This window comes from Pelophylax lessonae (genome assembly GCF_965119305.1).
Source record: "Pelophylax lessonae genome assembly, chromosome: 7".
In the NCBI taxonomy this organism is placed as follows: domain Eukaryota; kingdom Metazoa; phylum Chordata; class Amphibia; order Anura; family Ranidae; genus Pelophylax; species Pelophylax lessonae.
Window position 1 is genome coordinate 177795317 of NC_138774.1, and position 23720 is coordinate 177819036.

The 23720-nt window shown below is 48.0% G+C and overlaps 1 protein-coding gene across 1 annotated transcript in view; it reads right to left on the bottom strand.

Annotated features, from left to right (window-relative positions):
• GSN (gelsolin) overlaps window positions 1-23720 on the bottom strand; it is a 128201-nt gene that overhangs the window by 73142 nt on the left and 31339 nt on the right. The window contains exons 2-3 of the mRNA XM_082263160.1: window positions 3183-3387; window positions 1085-1239 (exon numbers count right to left, since the gene is read on the bottom strand). Of these exons, the coding sequence (XP_082119286.1) occupies window positions 1085-1239; window positions 3183-3387 (360 nt within the window). The remainder of the gene's footprint in view (window positions 1-1084; window positions 1240-3182; window positions 3388-23720) is intronic.

A 23720-nucleotide genomic window follows, 5' to 3' on the forward strand; every position in this document is an offset into this window, starting at 1 on the left:
GTTTCAGCGAGACGTTTAACTCGCGGGGTCAGTCCTTTAATGGGACTTTGTCGCGGCCGACCCAGCGCGGAGCTATGGCCTGCACGCGCTCGTAGGCTGAACTGGGGTGACCACCGGATCTCAACATCCAGCCCGTCGCCCAGTTCAGCTTTCTTGCTTGAAGATCTCACAGGAACACTGGAGAAAAAAAGCTGTCTAAAAAAATCTTTTAAGAAAAAAATCTTGCCAGGACCTAAGATCCCAGCAAGGTATCTAGGTCCTTACTCCTAACTAGACAGAAAATAACTGATTTGCTGAGGCAGAGAGAGAGAGGATATACCCTCTGGGACTGCCCCTAGGGTGTGGCCAGAGCTTTTTAATTTCCTGTCTAGTCCTGCTCCTGTGGAGGCAACATAATCCGAAGGTGCTGTATCACCGAGGACTACGTCTGTCAATGAGCGCTAGAGAAACTTTTTTGCCTGGAGTTCTCCTTTAAGCCTACAAATGACCCGTTTGTAAATGCTGACAATACACATATTAAAGTAGTTGCAAAAGCACAAGGTTTTTTGTTTACCTTCATGCATTCTATGCATAGAGCTAAAAACCTGTGTGCAGCACCGACCCCCCCCCTCCCCAATTACTTGCCTGAGCCCCCTCTCGATCCAGTATGTCCACGAGAGCCTTGCCTTTCTATGGACTCTCACTCCTAATTGCCTTTTGGCAGCAGCGGGAGCCATTAGCTCCCGCTGCTGTCAATCACAGCCAGTGAGCCAATCAGGAGGCGAAGTGTTGGGGCCGAGCCACGGCTCCATGAGGGAAAAGACACTAAGGCGGCTCAGAAGCTTCCCTGCTTGGGTGCCCCTACAGCAAGCTGCTTGCTGTGGTGGGCACCCGGCAGGAGCGCCGGTGTGAGACACGAGAATAATATCTGGGCTGCTCTGTGCAAAACCATTGCACTGAGAAGGTTAGTACAACATTTTTTTTTTTTTTAAATAAGGCTAAGATCGCTTTGAGAAAAATTAAAAAACGAGGGGGTGCCTGCCAGCTATTTCATTCCTTATTCTGGCAGGTTCCTTGTGAAATGTAGCATTAGCAACATTTTTACCTTGTACGTGAGGCCAGACTTAAAGTATCCCGTGAAAGTGTGGGACTCATAACCTTGGACTTCACGATTCTGGATGGGTTTACCACCCAGGTGATCATCCATCTGGACAGTGAAAATAGCAGCTGATCCACTTTCATCCTGAGTGCACTCATTGCCTGCCAAAACAAAAAGGAACTTTAGCGTGACTCAAACTACAGGTAAACTTGCAATCCCAGCAAAACACTGGCAAATAGAGCAGACAAGGCTTGTCAGAAGCACTAAAGCTGACCCCATACTTTGGTTACCCAAAACACTACCAAGGTTATCAAAATGAAGAACTGTCATGATTTGCTGCTCAGCCGACAGCTTTTAGTGTAATGGAAATGTGTACAGAAACATTTGTGAGTAGGAATGGCTGGGGTACTCTATTTCCAGGTCCCGTCTCACACAGGGCAAACAAAGCAGATTGCACTTTTGGCTGGGTACACACACTGGCATCTGCGCTGGCTTATCCAAACAGCAGGGAGTGAAGATTTGGAATATCCCTAATAAGACAGAAGGATGGTAACTCAGCAGAACCAGAAGAACTCATCCCAACTTCCTCCAGCGGCCGAAATCCATCAGGATTACAGAGGAATCTGGACAGCTAGAATCTACCAACCACAATGAAATGTATTCTGGTTTACTATACTGGCTAAGCGCTAAGAGCTGAGCCCTTTCTTCTCACCATTTGACTGTTTATTTGTTTTTTTAAGTTTGCAAATTTTAAAACTTTAGATCAGTTTGATTATATTTACATTACAAATATACAATATACGAGACAGGATTCCCAGAGCACTAAAGAGACAGCATACCAAGTAGTCATCCTGCATCAACTTGAAGTATAATTAAAAAAGGCAAAAAACTTTAGTTTTGGATAGAGTGGGGAGAGATTAGATTCCCCCCCCCCCCCCCGTCAGTTTTATTATTCTCTGTGCATCAGTTAGGGAGATTCATCCTCTATTTGTCCTGTTTACCAATAACCACTTCTGGACCGGAAGGTTTTACCCCCTTAATGACCAGGCCATTTTTTTTGCGATAAGGCACTGCGTTACTTTATTGCACGGCCGTGCGATGCTCTACCTAAATAAAATGGATGTATTTTTTCACCACAAATAGAGCTCTCTTTTGGTGGTATTTGTGATCATCTCTGATCTTTATTCTAAACAAAAAAAAGCTATATATATATATATATATATATATATATATATATATATATATATATATATATATATATATATATATATATATATATATTTTTTTTTTTTTTTTTACTTTCTGCTATTAAACATTCCCAATAAAAAAAAAGAAAATCATCATTTTAGGCCAATATGTATTCTGCTACATTTAAAAGAAAAATCCCAATAAGTGTATATTGATTGGTTTGCGCAAAAGTTAGAGTCTACAAACTAGGGGTAAGATGTCATTTTTTATTTATTTTTCCCAAGGATTTTCTCACTCCCTGTTTGGATATAGGGCAGAAGTGAAGGGAAATCTCTGCAATGGGATTACTCTATTCAAAATGAATGAAAAAAAAAAAAAAAAAATGTTCTCTATACTTTAAAAGTAGATATGAACAGCATGGAAAAAAAGCAGGCTGTGTCGGTTGTCTGCATATGAAATCTCTCTCACCATATGTTTTTTGCAGTCCATTTCAGTGCTGTTTATTCTGGCATGCAGATACCTGGGAATCTGGGCCCTGTTAGTCTAATGAGTTCCTAAATGACAGCTTTGTATGCACTGCCTAATTCAGTTCAACTTGAGGCAACATGGGTTTCTCCCCGGTATACATTCCCAACCACTGCATGCTACCTATTCACGGCACAATCCAATGCTCAGCTGTCCACCCCACTCCAGTCATTCACTATGGACCAACTGATGTCTCTAAAGGGCAGGGTGTTAGGGGGACAAGGTCCATAAGTAAAAGCAGTAGTCAAATTTCAGCAGATTTGGGGGAATAACTATAAAGAAAAGAAACTCAGGAGATTAGTGGCTGCTCAGAAGAGGTTTCTGCCTTTAATACAGCTCACAAGAACGGCACACATTTTCCCCATCATGCTGTTCAACGAGTTTTGCTCACCCAGCCAGTAGTGAAGGTCGTACTGTAGGTTCCCTGACCGCTGCTTTATGGTGTTCAGGACAATGTAGGCGTCTCCAGTAAAAAAGGATCCATACAGGTTTTGTGGGACAGCCACCAGATCAAACTTTTCAATCCTCCAGACCTGGAGACCTGGTGCTTTCCCGGCCTTCTCAAACTCTGGGTGATCCACCACCATTTCTGTTGACTGGAAAAAAAGACAATACAGGACCAAGAGACATTAATAGGGGATGCAAACAGGTTATCAACATTCATGGCCAATCCCATCACAAATGGTAATCTTATAGAGCTGGAAAGACGACAACCATTGATTAAGGAATACCATCATGTAAACACTTCCACACTTTGTACTAAAGCCACTGCTTTTTTGGGATTCTTCCTAGGCATCTCATCACACGGGGATTTTCATTACCATGTAAAGTTTGGATCCAAATACAGCATTGCTTCATATAGGAAAAGGTTCTCCCCATGCAAGGGCTATCTTCCCCAAGTCACAAACAGATTGCTAGATTAAGTTTATAGGGGTGGGGAGGTAAAAAAAAAAACCCTAAAAGCATAGAGGAAATTGTTGCCATTTACATTTCCAGGACAGCATAAAAACACTTCGCTGAAGAATAGAAAGCACAGATTAAGGAAAAAAATTGAGAACAATGCAGTTAGTAAGCACTGATGTTTGGTACAAATAAAAAATGTCTCTGAATGTGAAGAACGGATTCACTATGGCTGATATCTGACCCTTACATGACATACTCCCATCTTCCAGTCTGACCAATAAATGTCTCACCTGGACCTCCATCATATTCTGAAATGGGAGTACAGAGCTGGTAGGCAAGTCTCAGATGGGAACCATGACCACTTTTCATCACAAGCTCCAAGTTCATCTACAATTTCAGAACTAACTTTTTGGCATCATTTAGTGTTATTGCAGTGATGGCAAACCTTGGCACCCCAGATGTTTTGGAACAAAATTTCCCATGATGCTCATGCACTCTGCAGTGTAGTTAAGTATCATGGGCAATGTAGTTCCAAAACATCTGGAGTGCCAAGGTTCGCCATCACTGATCTAGGTTGACATTGACAAACATAAAAACCCTGCCTAAAAAAACATCTTGGAATAGAAATGTCAGTTTTTCTGTGCTGCACATCTTCATGAGTTGCCAGATTCTGCATCATGTAGCAATGAAGGTAGAAATTAATGCAATTTACTTAGTTTGGAGATCATGTACAAACAAAATGACTTCCATTCTACATTTACAAAAATGCAACTTCAGAGGAATTTAACATTTCTAGTACAGAAGGTTTACGTCATCTACCCATCGGTCTGCCTAGAACTTCCCAGTTCTGTACAGTCCTCAGACATATTGCATGCTGTAATCTATGTACACAGATACTCCTGTTGGTGTGGAAAAGGAGATTACACTGCAAACATCCGGTCAGTGTCAGAGGCTTTTAGGAGTTTTTGCAAGTTGGTGACAATCTACTGACATTACATTTTCAACATAGGAATAAATGCGCCATCTTCAGCTTTCTCCTCCCATTGCATTTCTCTGTCTGGTCTATTCTCATCATCCCCTACAATCCGGTATCTCAGAGCAGACATGCTGTCTTTTTGTGAGGGGTATAATGTTCAGTACAGTGTAAGAGTACACTTTTGCTAGTTTTAAAATTTTAGAGCAGAGATCCAGAAATGCAATTACAAAAAAATAAATAAAAAAAGCGCCCCTTTTTGATTTAGCTTAAAAGGTTCGTTTACCTTTACCAAAAAAAGCTGCCAATGCAGGTTAAAGGTTTCCTGTACATAAAAACAAACTGCAGCTTTGACCAAAGTTAAAAAAAATGCCCTTGCTGGAGGTAAAGGCCATTTACATATCCCCTGAAGCCTGGTGGAAAAACTCAAGACATGGCACTATACCATCCCACCTTGTTGGGTTTCTACAGTATTTGATAACCCTAACTCTTGAAATGTCTTCTTCAATACCCCAGTTACATATAGTTGCAAAAGCCTTACCACCCACTCCCCCCCCCCCTCCCCCAATTACTAAAGCTCTCCTACTTAGGCAAGTTCACATTGTCCCAAACAGGCGTATACTCTGTACATCCTAGATATTGAAATATGCTTTGTGTTGTATTCCATACCTTCATCAATAAATTTCACTCAGGGGCACTGACCCTCCCTCCCCAAGGAGTCCGCCACCAAAGCTTACAAAGATACAGTGCCGTGAGAAGGTATTCGGCCCCCTTGAACTTTGACCTTTTGCCACATTTTAGGCTTCAAACAAAGATATAAAACTAATTTCTTTGTGAACAAACAACAAGTGGGACACAATCATGAAGTGGAACGAAATTTATTGGATATTTCAAAATTTAATAAAAAACTGAAAAATTGGGCGTGCAAAATTCAGCCCCCTTAAGTTAATACTTTGTAGCGCCACCTTTTGCTGCGATTACAGCTGCAAGTCGCTTGGGGTATGTCTATCAGTTTTGCACATCGAGAGACTGACATTTTTTGCCCATTCCTCCTTGCAAAACAGCTCAAGCTCAGTGAGGTTGGATGGAGAGCGTTTGTGAACAGCAGTTTTCAGTTCTTTCCACAGATTCTCGATTGGATTCAGGTCTGGACTTTGACTTGGCCATTCTAACACCTGGTTTGTGAACCATTCCATTGTAGATTTTGCTTTAGGTTTTGGATCATTGTCTTGTTGGAAGCCAAATCTCCATCCCAGTCTCAGGTCTTTTGCAGACTCCATCAGGTTTTCTTCCAGAATGGTCCTGTATTTGGCTCCATCCATCTTCCCATCAATTTTAACCATCTTCCCTGTCCCTGCTGAAGAAAAGCAGTCCCAAACCATGATGCTGCCACCACCATGTTTGACAGTGGGAATGGTGTGTTCAGGGTGATGAGCTGTGTTGCTTTTACACCAAACATAACGTTTTGCATTGTTGCCAAAAAGTTTGATTTTGGTTTCATCTGACCAGAGCACCTTCTTCCACATGTTTGGTGTGTCTCCCAGGTGGCTTGTGGCAAACTTTTTTTTTTTTTTAATCAGATCGTTTTTATTGAATTTTTTAAACACATAACAATAAAAACAAAACCAACATTATGGCGGCAGGCCACCTACAGTACAGCGAAGCATTCACAATTTCAAGAGTATATCATGGTATCAGAACAACGAGCATATATCCAGTGTTTAACAGTACAGTATTTCCCTTATAGTCATTGAGCAATGACAATCACTCAACACTGCAATCGATACCTGACCAGAAATGTAAGGAAGCTGACCGTGACCCGCCCCCAAAACAAAACAAAACAGACAAACCCGGTGAACTCCACCATGCCTCCCATTCGACCCAGCCCGTCGGCCGTGTCCAGAACTCCAACACAACCGAGGGGAGCCAGGAAGTTTACACATGTCAGCCCAGCCCGCCCTGAAATAAGAGCAGACCCCAGTACCACTTTACGATAATGTAATCACCCCACCCAAAATCCTATTGGCAACTAAATGGACAGGCGCCAGGCCCGGTACATCGAGCCAGGGACCCCAGACGCGGTCGAACTTCAGTGCATTTCCCCTGTGTTTGTACGTGAGATGTTCTCTATTCAATAGCACCCTGACCTCCTCTATCCACTCAGTATGGGAAGGTGCCACAGCCGAGATCCACTTACGAGCTATCAGCTTCCTGGCCAGGAAGAGAACTCTGAGAATGGCAGTGTGTACATCAGGAGGGTAGAGCTCTTCATCTAGCCATCCCAGTATACACAGTTTTGGCTCTACAGATAAAGACAATTTCCATATATCGTTAATTGTACGCATAACCGCATGCCAGTAACGATGCAATTTCGGGCACCGCCAGAGCATGTGTAGTAGATCACCTGTATGCACCCTGCAGCGAGGGCAGAGGGGGGAATCTCTCCTCTGCCAGCGATGCAGACGCTGTGGAGTCCTATACGTGCGATGTAATATAAACAATTGTGTAAGTTTCTGCGAGGAGGACAGAGAGACCTTAGGTACATTATCCAGTATGCCGGTCCACTCCTCAGAGGAGATAGGACCCAAATCCTCAGTCCAAGCCTCCCGGCACCTGAATGACATAGCTCGAGAGCTTCGGTCCATAAAAGCAGTGTATAGGGAAGAAATCTGACCCTTTTTAACAGAGGTGTTCGCCAGATCGGTAAGCACCACAGGATTGCACAGACCCCAGGGAGAGACCTTAGACTGCGACACCAGGGCGTGCCGCAGCTGCAAGTACTGGTAAAACAGAGAGTTGGGGAGGCCGAACTCCTCACGAAGGGTCTGGAAGTCCCTGAGGACCCCGCCCCTGTACAGCTGTGTGATGAACCGGATCCCATAATTATCCCACTTAAGGGAGTCTTGCAATTTATTCAGTTCAGGGTAGTTCAAATTATGCGAAATTCGGGAGAATCTGGAGAAACCGTCATAGGCAAAATGCTTCTTAGCCCTCTGCCATATTTTGTCCATGAGCACCAGGGTGAGGTAACCAGGAGAGCCCCGCAAGACGCCCGCTTCCAGAGACTCCACTAATTCCCCGCCCTTCAAATGAGTCCGGACGATTCGCTGAACAGGATCAGAATCACATCCTCGCGACCAGCCAGTTAAATGCTGGAGCTGAGCCGCCAGGAAATAATAGTAGGGGTTTGGAACCGCCAATCCGCCACTATCCTTAGCCTCCTGAAGCGTTTCCAAGCGAATTCTAGGGGATTGTTTCCTCCAGATGAGTGACCTATAAACCGTGTTGAATTGTTTGAAGATGTGGATGGGGATCCACAGCGGCGCGTTATGCAACGCGTATAGCAGCTGCGGATTCCATATCATCTTAATCAGATTGCATCTGCCAACCACCGACAGAGGCAACCTAATCCAGCTAGCCAGCTTCTCTCTGAACTTATGCAAGAGGGGGATAACATTAAGTTTGACGTATTGTCCCAAATCAGGATGGATCATCACTCCCAAATACCGGAACCGGTCCACCACCAGGATCTGCGACGCCACAGTAGGCAGTGCGTTCTCAAGGGGGTCCAATGGCAATAAAACTGATTTGTCCCAGTTAATCTGGAAGCCCGAAAAGGATCCGAACCTGCCAATCAGGCGCATCAGTGCAGTCAGGGAACCCGAGGCGTCACCCAAAAATAAAAGTGCGTCATCGGCGTATAAAGCTATCTTGTCCTCCCCCTCACCCCTACGGAAACCAACAATAGCAGAGTCTGCCCTGATAGCTGCTGCCAGTGGCTCCACCGCAAGGGCAAACAGCAGGGGCGACAGCGGACACCCCTGCCTGGTGCCCCTATGCAGCGAAAACGACTGTGAGAGCGAGTTGTTAACCCGCAGACTAGCGGTGGGAGCCTTATACAGTAAGCGAATCCATTTAATAAAGGCAGGCCCAAAGCCGAAGCTCTCAAGGGTCGCCCAAAGGTATTGCCATTCCACGCTGTCAAAAGCCTTAGCAGCGTCAAGCGACAATATAGCTCTCTGACCACAGTTATCCGGAGGCAATTGCATATTAAGGTATAATCTGCGAATGTTGGTTGCTGTGGACCTGCCCGGTATGAACCCAGACTGGTCCCCATGCACCAAGGAAGCAATCACCTTAGATAAACGATTAGCCAATACTTTAGCAAGTAGTTTCAGATCAGTGGGCAATAAAGAGATCGGTCGGTAAGAGTCAGGACGAAGCGGATCCTTCCCAGGCTTCAAGAGGACCACCACCACCGCTTCATACATAGAGCGGGGGAGCTCCCCCTCCTCATAAGCGGCCCGAACGACATTAAGCAATTCGGGTAACAGAACCCCCCCGAAGGTTTTATATAATTCGATAGGGATGCCATCAGTCCCGGGAGCCTTACAGTTAGGGAACGATGCTAGCGCCTCCTGGAGTTCCTCCAATTTAATGGGGGAGTCCAGCATGGCTCGATCCCTGGAGGAGATCTGTGGCAATGGAAGGTCGTGTAGAAAAGTTTGCAGGTCCTCCGGGTCGTAAACCACCTTGGAGGAGTACAAATCCTCAAAGAACATGCGGAAGCCCTGTAGGACATCCGCCGTGTCCTCCACCACCTGGTCGGAAGGAAGTACCAATCTATGAATCACAGAAGGGGGGCGCTGCGCCCTGGAGATGAGTGCCAGCATATGACCAGTTTTCTCCCCCTCTTCGAAATGTGCCTGAGAGGTGAAGAAACGTTTGTGGTCTGCCTGCTGTTGTTGAACCGACCGGAAGAAGCGTTGTGCCTCCAACCAGCGGCCCTCAGAAGCTGACGTGGGCGAGCTTAAGTAATCACGTTCAGCTTGTAATACAGCCTCACCGGCATCCTGTGCCCACTTCCTACTGTTAGATTTAATAGTAGACACCTCCTTAATGCATAAACCTCGTAGGAAGGCCTTCATGGTGTCCCAAACCACCCCGTGAGATGCGGAGTGTCTGTTGTCGGTGAAAAAGTGTTCCAGTTGGGTGACAAATGTGGCAGGGTTAGAGAATAATGGAAGCCAAAATGGGTTCAGCTTCCAGTGCATTGGAAGTCTAGTCCCCGGGAACCGCAGGCGAATCTGTACTGGGGAATGATCGGATAGACCCCTAGCCAAATACGTGACTTCTGGCGCTAGCACATGAAGCAGATCCGAGCCAAAGGCCAAGTCGATGCGGGACAATGACAAGTGGGATAGAGAGAGGCAGGAGAAGCCTGCTTCTAGGGGGTGTTTACTGCGCCAGAGGTCCACAAGACCCAGCTCCCCCACGAATCTGGCAAAGGGAGTGGGCGTTCTGGATCCCCCGGGGCAAAACCGTTTATGTATATCCAGTGTTGGGTCAAGAACATTATTAAAATCTCCCATCACAAGTATCGGCACCTGAGGATGTTTCCCTATAAACCGAGACAGACACTCCAGCACCTCAAATGAGAACGGGGGAGGGATATAAACATTAGCAATAATACATTTAGAGACATTCCACACACCGATCAAAAAAATAAACCGACCCTGAGGGTCCACTACAGAGTCTAAAAGTTCAAATTTGGCAGCCGAAGAAATCAAAATAGACACACCCCTGGAATACTGATTGTGACAGGAGTGCAATTGGGTGGTGTACCTCCGAGACCGGAGACATCCCTTAGTGTCCGGAGTGAGGTGAGTTTCCTGCAGGCACACCAGAGTGGGACCGTGGTGCGACAACAGGGACATCACAGCCGTACGCTTACGCGGGTCCCCCAGTCCCCTCACATTCCATGAGAGAGCAGATTCCCAACTGTCAGCCATGAGGAAAGATTAGAGTACACACGGGGCAAAGGAAGTCGCCAAGTGGGTGAGCGGTCTGGGTAGCAGTGATCGGAGCACAGGGCATGATAGGAGCAGGTAGGGCATCAAAGAGGAATTCACCAAAAAATAAAAACCAGACAAAAATAGGGAAAAAAAAAGAGATACACAACACAAAAAACAGGAACAACCAAAGTGTAGGAAAGGCAGCCAACGTGGCCACCTTCTTCCATACCCCGCAGGGAACAGTGTGTCGGCCCCAAAGGGGCTGGGGGGTAGTAGTAGAGGGCCCGAACTCGGTCAGACTCGGAAGCCCAGCGATTCCTTCCCATGGGCTTCATAAGATGGAAGAACAACAGAGCCAAAGTATTGTAAACAGAACTTGATACCATGGCTCCAATCAGGGGACTTGTAGACCCGAAAAAAAAAAAAAAAAAAAACCCAAAAAACATAATTCCAAATATTAGCCGGATAGAGCATCATCACTCCGCTGCTCCTCTGAGGTGTCGCTCCTGGCGATCCAACCAGTTAGCTGCCAGAGCGGGGTTCTCGAAAAAGTGCACGGTGCCATTCGCCACCACGCGTAGCTTAGCAGGGTACATCATGGAGTAAATCAATGGGATGGCACGCAGGCGTTTCTTAACATCTGTAAATTTCGCTCTTTGTTTTTGCAGGGCAGCTGAGAAATCAGGGTATACAGAAATCTTTGCGCCTTGTATCTCCATGCGTGGTTGCTGACGGGCCAGTCTCAGGATAACATCCCTGTCCTTGTAATGCAGGAGTTTCAGGAGGAAAGGCCGATCAGGGCCCCCGGGTGGCGGAGCCCGGAACGGCACCCTGTGTGCACGTTCCACTGAAAAGAATGGTGAGAGATTGTCCTTACCAAAAGTAGTCAGCAACCACTGTTCGATAAATTCCACTGGGGCTTTACCCTCAGCCTTTTCAGGTATGCCCACCAAACGGAGATTGCTGCGGCGCAAACGATTCTCCATATCTTCCAGTCTGTGCATCGCCTCAGCGACACCCGAGGAATTTAGACGCACATCTTGCGCAAGGGGGGGTAAATCATCCTCAACAGCACTCACCCGGCCCTCCAGAGCCGTAGTTCTCTCCCTCATCTTCTGCATGTCATGTCTGATGTGCAGCAAACCCTCTTTCATGCTTTTAACCTCTGTAGATAGTTCAGAGAGGGATGCACCATAGGTATGCACCGCATTTAGGACGTCTTGTATGGTGGGGACAGCCTGCTCCGCCTCACCCCTATCCCCAAGGCCCTCCACCACGCTCGGCGGGGCATTCACTGTGCTCCCGCCGGAGGGCCCCGCCGAGCCCACGGAACCCGGAGACATCACAGCCACCGGAGGGGACGGGGCAGTACGGGGCGCCGGAGAGGTGCTCGCCGGGGAAGCGGAGGAATGATGAGTCACAGGATCCCGGGCAAACTGCCCCAGCTTGGCTATGGCAGTAGGAGGCTTCTCACGGCCCGCACGCTGTGGCAGCGCGGCGCCGCCATTTTGAGTTTGCCTGGAGGCCGAGGAACCCTCTCCCTTCTTCTTCTGCATGTCGGATACAGGCAGCTGAGTGATCGGAGCGGTCACCTGTGTGAGGCAGAGTCGGGAGCGGAGTATACGGGCAATTTTAGCAAAGAATAGGGTCCAGCATGCAGGATAATAGAGGTCAGGATCACTGAGCCAGCTCGGCACACGTCTGTTCACATGAACGGTCCAGCCACGCCCCGCTTGTGGCAAACTTTAAACGACACTTTTTATGGATATCTTTAATAAATGGCTTTCTTCTTGCCACTCTTCCATAAAGGCTAGATTTGTGCAGTATACGACTGATTGTTGTCCTATGGACAGAGTCTCCCACCTCAGCTGTAGATCACTGCAGTTCATCCAGAGTGATCATGGGCCTCTTGGCTGCATCTCTGATCAGTCTTTTCCTTGTACGAGCTGAAAGTTTAGAGGGACAGCCAGGTCTTTGTAGATTTGAAATGGGAGTATCAGACCACTGCAATATTAATCGCTTGCACAGTGCTCCTTGGGATGTTTAAAGCTTGGGAAATCTTTGTATCCAAATCCGGTTTTAAACTTCTCCACAACAGTATCTCGGACCTGCCTGGTGTGTTCCTTGTTCTTCATGATGCTCTCTGAGCTTTAAATGATGCTCTCTGAGCTTTAAATGGACCTCTGAGACTATCACAGTGCAGGTGCATTTATACAGAGACTTGATTACACACAGGTGGATTCTATTTATCATTAGTCATTTAGGTCAACACTGGATCATTTAGAGATCCTCACTGAACTTCTGGAGAGAGTTTGCTGCACTGAAAGTAAAGGGGCTGAATAATTTTGTACGCCCAATTTCTCATTTTTTTGTTAACAAAGTCTGAAATATCCAATAAATTTCGTTCCCCTTCATGATTGTGTCCCACTTGTTGATTCTTCACAATAAAATTACAGTTTTACATCTTTATGTTTGAAGCCTGAAATGTGGCAAAAAGGTCAAAAAGTTCATGGGGGCATGAATACTTTCGCAAGCTACTGTTTGTGGGGTGCAAGTTAATAGCGCTTGTGAATTGTATCCAATGGTGTCATAGCTCGACTCCCATCCCCCTATCTGTTGCAACTGAGCCACCAAAAAATAGCTACAGGGATGTTTGACAGCTAAACCCCCTTTCTCTTAGTAACTGCAACACTCCTAAGCAAACACTCATAAGCAAACTCTAGCTTTCCTTTTATTCCAGATCAACTTCCTAAAAAAGCCCTACAACTTTTAAACCACAGTTCGGGAATCCAAATTGGTGAATTGTATAGAATAAATAAAAGTTGTGGCAACCACACCATTTTAATCAGGCTACTACGACCCACTGACAAAGGCGTGGCGGCTCCAGGTCTCACGTTTTTCCCTAAATACATTAGTGGTTCCAGATTTTTAGTATCTCTAACTTAAGAATAAGCATAACTGTAAACTCTAGGTATTTAAAGCTCTCCACCACCTGTATATGCCTAGCATTCCCCGGCAGTTCCCGTTCCAATCTATCAACCAGGAGAAGAACTGATTTATCCCAGTTGATAGAGAGCCCAGAAACCCACCTGAATCTTTGACACCCATCACTGCAGTTGCAAATAATTTGTCTCTCTCAAAAACAGGAGGCTGTCATCAGCGTATAACAAGATCTTTTCTTCATCCATCCTCTAAAACCTCTTGCATTTCCCGCTGTTCCAATTGTGATAGCCAAGGGTTCAATTGCCAGGACGAAAAGCAGGGGCAATAGAGGACACCCCTGTCTTGTACCTCGAGACAACGAGAATTATTCTGAGCAGCTGTCATTTATCTTCACTGCTGCCCTTGGACCATATACAACAGTTTCCCCCCCATTTTATAAAATGCCAAATGCTGATTAAGACGGACCACAAATAGTGCCACTAGACGCTGTCAAAATCTAATAGTGATGTTGATCTACCAGGAATAAAGCCACATTGAGCGGTGTGAATTATGGTATGGATTACCATAATTTAACAGCCAATAATTTTTGCCAAAAGTTTAACATCTGCGTAAAGCAGGGAGATTGGTCTATATCAGGGATCCTCAAACTACAGCCCTCCAGCTGTTGCGGAACTACATGTCCCATGAGGCATTGTAAAACTCTGACATTACTAGGCATGATATGAAATGTAGTTCCTGAACAACTGGAAGGCCATAGTTTGAAGACCCCTGGTCTATATGATGCAGGTTGGGTAATGTCTTTTTGGCAGTATTCTCGTAGCCTCTCATGGAGAGGTATTTTTTCCCCAATGCCCCATTTAACATGCACAGCAACTCTGGCAGCACTATCTCCCCATATTCCTTATAGATCCTACTTGGTAGTCCATCAGGCCCTGGTGTTATGTCAAAACAGGAAGTCTTGCTGCGCATTTAATAAACTCTATACACCGGAAAAGAGGTGGCCTAGGCCATGTGGTATTACGAGAGTTAGCCTCAGTTCTAGCTCAACTTAAAAATTGGTTTACAAGCTCCCAGGATTCCCTTTGGTCCTCCTCAATAAGAGGCAAAAATGGAATCACATTACTGCTTTCCCAAAGACTCATCACGACCCATCTTCTCTACCTCCCACACAGTGCTAGCATCTCTGAAGGCTTGGGAAATTCTAACTTCCACAACACAGTGGCCCACTAACTACCATACCCATTCCCTTGGAGGTTTACCCTTTACTCATTCCAGACATCAATATGAAAAACTTGTTCCTTAGCGGAATATTGAACTTAACCAGTTGTACTCCTCAGATAACCTCAAAATTTTCAATGATCTCCGAACTCAGTTTAACATGCCTAATACAGAATATTTTACCTAGCAGGACTGCGACATTGCGGCAGATAAATCTGACACTTTTTGGGGTACACCAGTGGTTGAAAAAAACAAAAATGCACTGTTACTGTATAAATGACACTGGCAAGGAAGGGGTAACACTAGGGGTGATCAAGGGGTTAAGTGTGCTCCTAGGGAGTGCTTTCTAACTGTGTGGGGGATGGATGTGCTAGAGCAAAAGATCTGTGTTTCAGCTTGGATGAAACAAGATCTCACTCTTCCTCTGACAGAAGAGCTGCCTGCCTTGTTTACATAGGCCGATGCCCGTTCTGTCATTTTCCTACACCATCAGGGCCGCTGGACCTGCCGGTTGGCTTCCGCTGTGGCTAATCACAGCGGCGCATGCCCCTGAGAACCCCCGCACAAAATCATGTACCTATACGTGATTTTGCGCAGGCAGGCCACCCTGCCCCAGTATAAATGCGGTGGGCAGTCCCCGGAAGTGGTTAATACATTTCAACTGGTTTGTAATTTCTGACAGGGCAGATTTCCATCCGTTCAACGCCATTAACACCTGAGATGGTTCTTCAACTTCTTGAAGTTTATAAAGTAGAGAGATCACGTGACCCCCACCTCTGTTGGAGTGATGGGTGCAGAGGCTGTTTTAAAAGGGCTGTAGAAAGTGATATGTCGTAGATCGTTGAGTTTTCCCACTATTTTGGGATGGTTTATGCGCAAACTGCTCCAACTTGGCTGCAGTTTCCTTGCTTTATCTTTTACTATTCTTTGACTAGAAGAGTCCTGTACTACTGACGTGTCTCCCTTTTTTTGTCAACAGTTCTTGAGCGTGTTTCCAGTATAAAAAAAAAATAAAAATACACACCTTATCTGCCAATTCAGGAGTTTAAGGCTCGGTTCACATATGTGATGCGGGAACCCTGCGAATCCACTGCACATTCAATCGCAGGCAGTTCACACTGCTATATGCGAATCGCTGTGGTGTCACTACAAAGTTAACGACACCCCCAGATCAGTTCGCATATGGCAGTGCAAACTGACAGTTCGGACATGAATCCGATCGCATTGGTGTGAACCACCATGCGATCACATTCTGCTGCGGACCCAAAAAAGGGTCCCTTGCGCGTTCCGTCTGAATCCAATGCAAATTCAGCCATACAATCTGAATGGCAGAATTCCCATCGCACAGACATTGCATGTGATTTTCAGAGCAGTGCGCTCCAAATCACATGTGATGTCTGTCATTGCTATAGTGTGAACCGGGGCTTAGTGTCCAAATCAGTTAGCAAGGTTCCAGCAACACCAGCCACATTCATTCCAAAACACCTGGTAGCCACAATTAGTCAGTTATCAGGAGCCAAAAGCAAGCAGAGACCAGAGGCAATCGCAATTATGGTTTAGGGCAAGTCTTCAGATATCCCTGCATTACTCACAGGAGTTGGCAGAGCCTGTCTAGGGGAGTAGAGTCCTGTTGTCCGCAGACAAGCGGTGTACTACCACTCCCCCTTCCACACGAACAGTGGCAGCGGCATACGGGGGGATTTCCGAGCTCTGCGCAGGCAAGCCGTGGACAGAAGAGGACTCGAAGCCGCTCTCCTCAAAGCACACTCCACCGCTGCCAAACACCAGTGCGCCAGGGCACTTGTTCCCCAAATATCTCCCACCACCTTCACTGCTATCTTTCCAGGATGAGGGAGCCCAGGTGAGCTATGCACGCCCGCTCACATTGGTGTCAGGCCACGCCCAATTCAGGAACTATTTTTTCAAATCGATGCAGCACCACAAAGTCGGCGTCACACTCATTTGAACAGTTCCATTGCCTACAACAGGGTGTCACTTGTCGTGTGATATAACTTGTCCAAATTGCATGATAAGTCGCACCAGTGCGAGCAGGAGCTAAAGGTCAGGCAGCGGACAATGCAGGAACTGCCAGACTTTAGGCGTCTGACTTCTAACTCCCAGAGCCAACCATTTACTCAGTTAAAGCCCATCTTCAGGGGCAACAAAGATCCTGGCCTGACCCAGGCTGCAAGGGTTAAATGCAGGCAAGAGCTTTTTCTGGGCGCCTAAACTTAAATGAGCATTTAACCCCATCAATGCAGAGGCAAGCAAGAATTTTTGTTGAACTTGGATTTCAGCTTTAAAAGGAGTTGTAAAGTCAGAACGTTAATCTTAATGCATTCTATGCATGAAGATAAAAAAAACCTGTGTGTAGCAGCCTCCCCAGCACCCCCTTATACTTACCTGAGCCCCATCTTGTTCCAGCAATGTCCACGAGTCCCTCGGCCGCTTGGGACTCTCTCCCCTGACTGGCTGAGACACAGCCGCAGCACCATTGGCTACCGCAGCCGTCAGTCAGTTAGCCAATCAGTAGAGAGGGAGCGGGGCCGAACAGCAGCTCCATGTCTGAATAGACACAGAGCTGCAACTCGGCTCGGGTGCCACCCATAGCAAGCTGCTAGCTGTGGGGGCACTCGATAGGAGGGATGGGCCAGGAGCAGTAACGAGAGACTCGAGAAGGAGGATCTAGGTATGCGATGAATACTAGCTCATTATGCCTTTGTCTTACAGGTTGTTTATTTTAGGTTTACAACAGCTTTAAATATCTCTATGCAGTGGTAAATATAAACTATGGTTCGGGAGGAAAATCTCTAACCCACTCTGAGAACAGATAGAAGAGATATACTGTATATACTATTAGAGGTTGCATCTGGTAAATATCACTCGATGAATATTTTTGTTAAAAGAAATAAAAATTACATGTAATTTATTATGCATGACACTCCCTGGTCATAGGCATGTGGCTTGATAAAAGCTACCTGCTCATGCTATCACTTATGCAGGCCATACAAAAAGATGGATTTTTGACTTACCGTAAAATCCTTTTCTTTTAAGCTCATTGACAGACGCAGGACTGATATCTTGATATCCATAGGGACGTCCCAAAGCAGTGCCATAAATGAGGGGTGAGATAACAGAAAAAATCCATTCAATCCAATCCAGAAGGCCAAAACAGAGCCAACCAGAAGAATAGAGGACTCATCGAAACAAGAAGAGACACCTGAAAAAAACAAAACCCGAGGTAGACCAAAGGTTCCCCTCAAACAGCAGCCTGCAAAACCTTGCGGCCAAAAGAGGCATCCGCCAATGCCAGCACATCAACCTTATAAAATTTTGTAAAGGTACGAACAGATGACCAGGTAGCCGCCTTGCAAACCTGAAGCACCGACGCCTGATGGCGGAAGGCCCAGGAAGCATTAAGAGCCCGAGTAGAGTGCGCCATCCGTAATCACAAAAAGTGAATCAGCCTTACGAAAAGAGTCAGTAGTAGCCAAGTACTCCCTGATCGCTCGAACCACATCCAAGGAGTGTAACGAAAACTCCGAGGATGACTGGGCTTAGGACACAGGGAAGGTAACAATATCCTCATTCAAGTGAAAGTCGGAAACCACCTTAGGAAGGATGGATTCGGACGAAGAACCACCTTATCCCTATGAACCACCAGATATGGGGAACGACAGGACAACGCGGCCAGTTCCGACACCCTGCGTGCAGAAGTGATAGCCACCAAAAAGGCCACCTTCTGGGATAAGGTAAGCAAGGGAAACTCCCTAATATTTTCAAAGGGAGGTTTCTGGAGAACAGACACCAAATTAAGATCCCAGGGCGGCAAGGGCGCGCGCACCGGAGGAGCCAGGTGCCGCACCCCCTGGATGAAATTCTGCACCAAAGAATGAGCAGCCAGTGGCCTCTGGAAGAAGATCGCCAATGCTGAAACCTGGCCCTTGATAGTGCTCAAGGCCAGCTTCCGCTCAACCCCCCGTTGCAGGAAGGCCAATATCCGAGCCACCGAGTAAGAACGTGGAGGAACCCCGAGGGACTCACACCACGCGATATAAGACTTCCATGTGCGATGATAGATCTTTCTGGAAGTCACTTTCCTCGCTTTAATCAGAGTAGTAATAACTGAAACGGACAAACCCCTGTCCTTAGCACCTGGGTCTCAACAGCCAAGCCGTCAAAGCCAGCGATCGTAAAGCAGGATGGAAGATCGGTCCCTGAGACAGCAGATCCTCCCTGAGAGGAAGTAGCCAAGGAGCGTCCGCGACCAGCCCGACCAAGTCGGCGTACCAGGCTCGACGAGCCCAGTCCGGAGCTACAAGGATGACTGGAATTCCCTCCGCCTCTATCCTGCGAAGAAGTTTCGGCAGCAACGAGGAGGAAAAGGCATACAGCAGCTGATACTGCCCCCACGAAGCAACCAGCGTCACGCCCGGAATGTGAACTGCGGAAAGCACCGGAACAAACCGCTCCGCCCAACGAAGTATGTCGGCCACTTCCACAGCCGCCAGAACACTCTTGGTGCCCCCTTGGTGATTGACATAGCCAGGGCCGTGGCATTGTCCAACTGAATCCGAACCGGGCAGCCCTGAAGATGCTCGGTCCCGTGAACCAGACAAAACGTGATCGCTCTCAGTTCCAACACATTTATCGGCAACCTGGATTCTTCCAGGGACCAGAGCCCCTGAGCAGATAGCCTGCCGAGAATCCCTCCCCACCCGGACAGACTGGCATCCGTCCAATCGATCGGAAGAGAGGACTTCTGACTGAGCATCGGAGACCGAAGTCACCAAACCAGAGATTCCCTGGTCCGCTCGCTCAGCCGGATCTTATTCTCCAAGGAATCGGGATTCCGGTTCCATTTGAGAAGAATATCCTTTTGGAGGGTCCGCGTATGAAACTGAGCCTGCGGCGACTCCGCACAGAGGGGGAGGTCCCCCAGGTAGCCCAGAATCAATATGCCCCGCTATTGCAACAGCGCCAGAACTGGGGCCAAAACCTTTGTGAAAACCCGGGGAGCAGCGACGAGACCAAAGGGTAACGCCCCAAATTGATCGTGGTCCTTTCCCAGAGCAAAGCGCAGAAACCGCTGGTGTCCTGTGTAAATGGGAACGTGAAGATAGGCATCCTTGATGTCTATGGACGCCAGAAAATCCCCCTGATGCATGGAGGCTACCACTGTGAATGGACTCCACTCCTTGTTGCATCAAGTCCTGCACTGCCCCCAACAGCCGTTGGGCGATCCGGGGACAGTGGCATATTGGAAGGGAAGAACCGCGCCGGTGGAAGCGATCGAACCTCGATCTTGTATCCCGACCGTATGACCTTGTGAACTCATTTGTCTTAAATGCTGGAGAGCCAAGGGTCCGGGAACCGGCGAAGACGCCCCCCCACCCCTGATCTGGGTGGGGGCGCACCTTCAGGCCGAAGCGGTCTTATCCTCAGGTCTGGAAGGACCGTATTTTTGTTAACCATACCAGGGTCTCTTGAAACCCCCCAGGGGGGCTTTGGAGGGCTTCTCCTTGTCGCCTGCCCCGGAGGAGCGAAAAAAAAAAACTTCTTGTGAGCTGAAAAGGAAGGTCCCCGTCTGTGGCGAGGTTCCTTACCCTTATTGGCCTGTGGTAGAAAGGTGCTCTTGCCCCCAGTGAGATCCTTGATAATCTCATCCAAGGTAGCACCAAACAGGCAATCCCCCTGAAAAGGGAGGTCAAGGCTTTTTTGGAAGCCTGGTCCGCCGACCAGCACTTCATAGCATGTGCCGGAGGACCACTGCCGAGATCGACACACGCCCCAGCAATGGAGCAGCGTCCAGTGCGGCGTCACAACCAAACTGTAGCCCCTGCACCATTTGCTCCAGCAACTCCGCCACGGCAGGGGGAGACTTCTCCCCTCCAGGTCATGGCGTAACAGCTTGGCCCATTCCGTCAACGTCTGTGAAACCAGAGCAATGGTAAACACTGGCCTCAAGGCCGACCCTGCCAGGGAGAATATGGAACGGGACACAGATTCCACCCTACTATCAACTGGATCCCGAAAGGACGGGGAATCCTCCAACGGGATAACAGTAGCCTTATTTAGTCTGGAAACCGGCGGATCCACCGAAGGTGGCACAGTCCATTTCTTAAGGAGGGACTCTTGAAACGGGTAGCACCTAGCAATCCGTTTGGGCATCCCAGGGGGTCGTTTTGGACGGACCCACACCTTTCTAATGATATCGTCAAAGCATTTGGGAAAGGGAAACACCTTCGCCACCCTGGGAGGGCTTGCGAGTGCCAAAGGCAGCTTCCATATGAGCAGTTTTAGGGTCTCCCGGACAGACACAATCAGTGCGTCCACCAGTGCCTTGTCTTGCGCTATGGCGGAGGCAGAAAGGTCATCCTCACTATCAGAGGAGAAGGGGCGCAAGACAGCAGCCCCAGAGAGGAACCTGCAGCAGCAGCGACTGGCTCAGGATCAGAATCTGAGGCATCAGACAAGACAGGGGTAGGCGGGGGTCGCTTTTTAGCCCCCCGTCCCTGACAGGCCACCTCCACCCGGGACACAAATGACTCCAGGACCGCCGGAAGCACATCAATGCTGAGTGGAGAATCGGGAGGGCCCTGCGGCCACCTCGAGGGGGATCAGGTGGGGACACATGTGCAGCAGGGTCCATGGCAACACCAGGGGAACCCGTCAGCAAAGTATGAAAAAAATGGAAAATAAAAAAAAAAAAACACTTTTTTGCAAAATGTCACCCCGCGCTACAGTTCCCCACAATGAGACAGTGTGCCTTGAGACCCCCGCAGAGAGAGAGAGAGAGAGACCCCCAAAAGGCTCACCACACGATGCACCAGAGTTCAAAAGGACTGCTCTCAGCGTTGTCTACATGACAAGGAAGTCCTGTGGAGCGATCTTCCCGGGTCTAGGGAGGGGCTCCGCCCCCTCACACGCCCTCAGTAACTCCCACAGCTGCCCAGCTCTGCAAACAAAATGGGTGTACCAAGATGGCCGCCCCCATGAGCCACACGAGGGACTCCAAACAAATGGCGGCCCCGCCATTTAAATTAAATCAGAAACCACCTTAGGAAGGAACGACTGATTAGGCCGAAGTACCACCTTATTTGTGAACCACCAGATAAGGCGAGTGGCAAAACAACGCCGCCAATTTAGATACTCTGCGGGCAGAAGTGATCGCCAACAGGAAGGCAACCTTCCGAGACAAAGAAAGCAGCCAAATCTCCCAAAATTTTCTCAAAGGGAGGCTTTTGAAGAACAGACCGCACCAAATCGAGATCCCATGGCTGTCGAGAAGTCGACTTCCTAATCTTCAAGAGAGTGGGGAGTACAGACTCAGATCTCTCAACACCTGACTCTCAATGCTGCTGGTGTCCAGCGTAGATAAGGATGTCCACTGCTGTACGGATGGACTCCATCCGAAACCTCTGTACCCGAACAAAACAGTTCAGGGCTTTGAGATCTAGGATGGGGCGCACCTTGCCTTTTTTTCTGGGCACGGTGAACAGGTTTGAATAAAACCCCTGAAAGAGTTCCAAAGCTGGAACCGGCACAATCACCCCTTGCGACAGCAAGTTGTGTACCGCCCCTTTCAAGTCCCTTAACCTGGCTGGGGACAATAAAAGAATGGACGGGAAGAACCTCTCTCGTGGACGAGACTGGAATTCCATTTTGTATCCAAAACGGATCAATTTGTGAACCCATTTGTCCTGAATCAAGAAAGTCCAGAGTTCCCGGAAGAATCGAAGATGTCCCCCCACCCCAGACTCGGGTGAGGGCGCCCCTTCATGCAGACGAGGGCTTGTCTGCAGGTCCAGATTTGCCACCCTTGGACTTACCGGGCCATGGCTTCTTTGACTCCCCTGAAGATCTAAACTGTTTACCTTTTTCCCGTGACCTGGAGGCACTAAAAAGATGTTTATTAGCAGTAAAGGAAGGCCCCCGCCTAGAGCGCAGCACCTTGCCTTTAGATTGGGGTAATTACTGCTCTCATCTCCCATGATACCTTTGATTAACTCATCCAGAGAGGCTCCAAATAGCTTCTCCCCCGTAAAATGGAGATCAGCAACAGCTTTTTTTATTTAAAAGCCTGGTCAGCCAACTAGCATTCCAGCCATAACAGGCCTCAAATAGCAACCCCCACTGCAGACGTACTGGCCACCAATAAGGCCAAGTCCGGGGACATATCACACATGAACACCAGCAGGGCTTGGACCAACTGGTCTAACAGTGCCAGAACCACAGAGCGAAGCTGTGTCGTTTTCAAGTTACTCTTCAGCAACTTCACCCATTTAGTAGAGGTCTGTGCTATGAGAATGTTCACAAAATTAGCTATTAACATGTAACCTGTCACCACATGTACATGGCGGGATAAGGATTCCACGGGATCCGAAAATGTCGGCAACTCTTCCACCGGCACCAGAGTCGCTTTTTTTCAACCTGGCCACCGGGGAATCCACCTTCGGTGGTACAGCCCACCTGGTATCAAATGCCTCCGCAAAGGGATAACAGCGTGCAAAACCCTTAGGCACCACCAGCATGTGCTCAATGCGTTGCCATTATTCATCCACAATAGAGTCAAACAAGTCAGGACACGGGGGGGGGGGGGGGGGAACTTTACCTGATTTGGGATATTTGCAGGAGCCAAAAAAGACACCCGTGTACCTGACACTGGGTTCATCAGCCATTTTAAGAGTTTACCGCCCAGAAACTATCAAGTTTTCCACCAAGGATCCTCTTCACAAGGAGCATTCCTCGTCAGAATGTAAAGACATCGACCACTTAGGGTGGTTTGCGGCAACCATATCTGTGTCAGAATCTGAGGATCCTAAAGATGGGAGGGGAGGACGGACGATGTTTGCGGCTAGCAGCACCAGAACAAACCGACTGCACCCCATTCAAGGACCCCCGTCGGACGATCCTTCCCCCCCACAAATATGTGCCGAAAACCAGCCGCATTATTACCGCCCCCCACGGTGAAAACCCACAGGGGGGGGGCCAGGGAACCGAGGGAGCCCCTAGGGTTCAACCAATCTAGGGAGGGGCCCACGCCCACCCCACGACCTCCAGGGGTAGTGGGGGGACGTTACTCATCATACTGCGG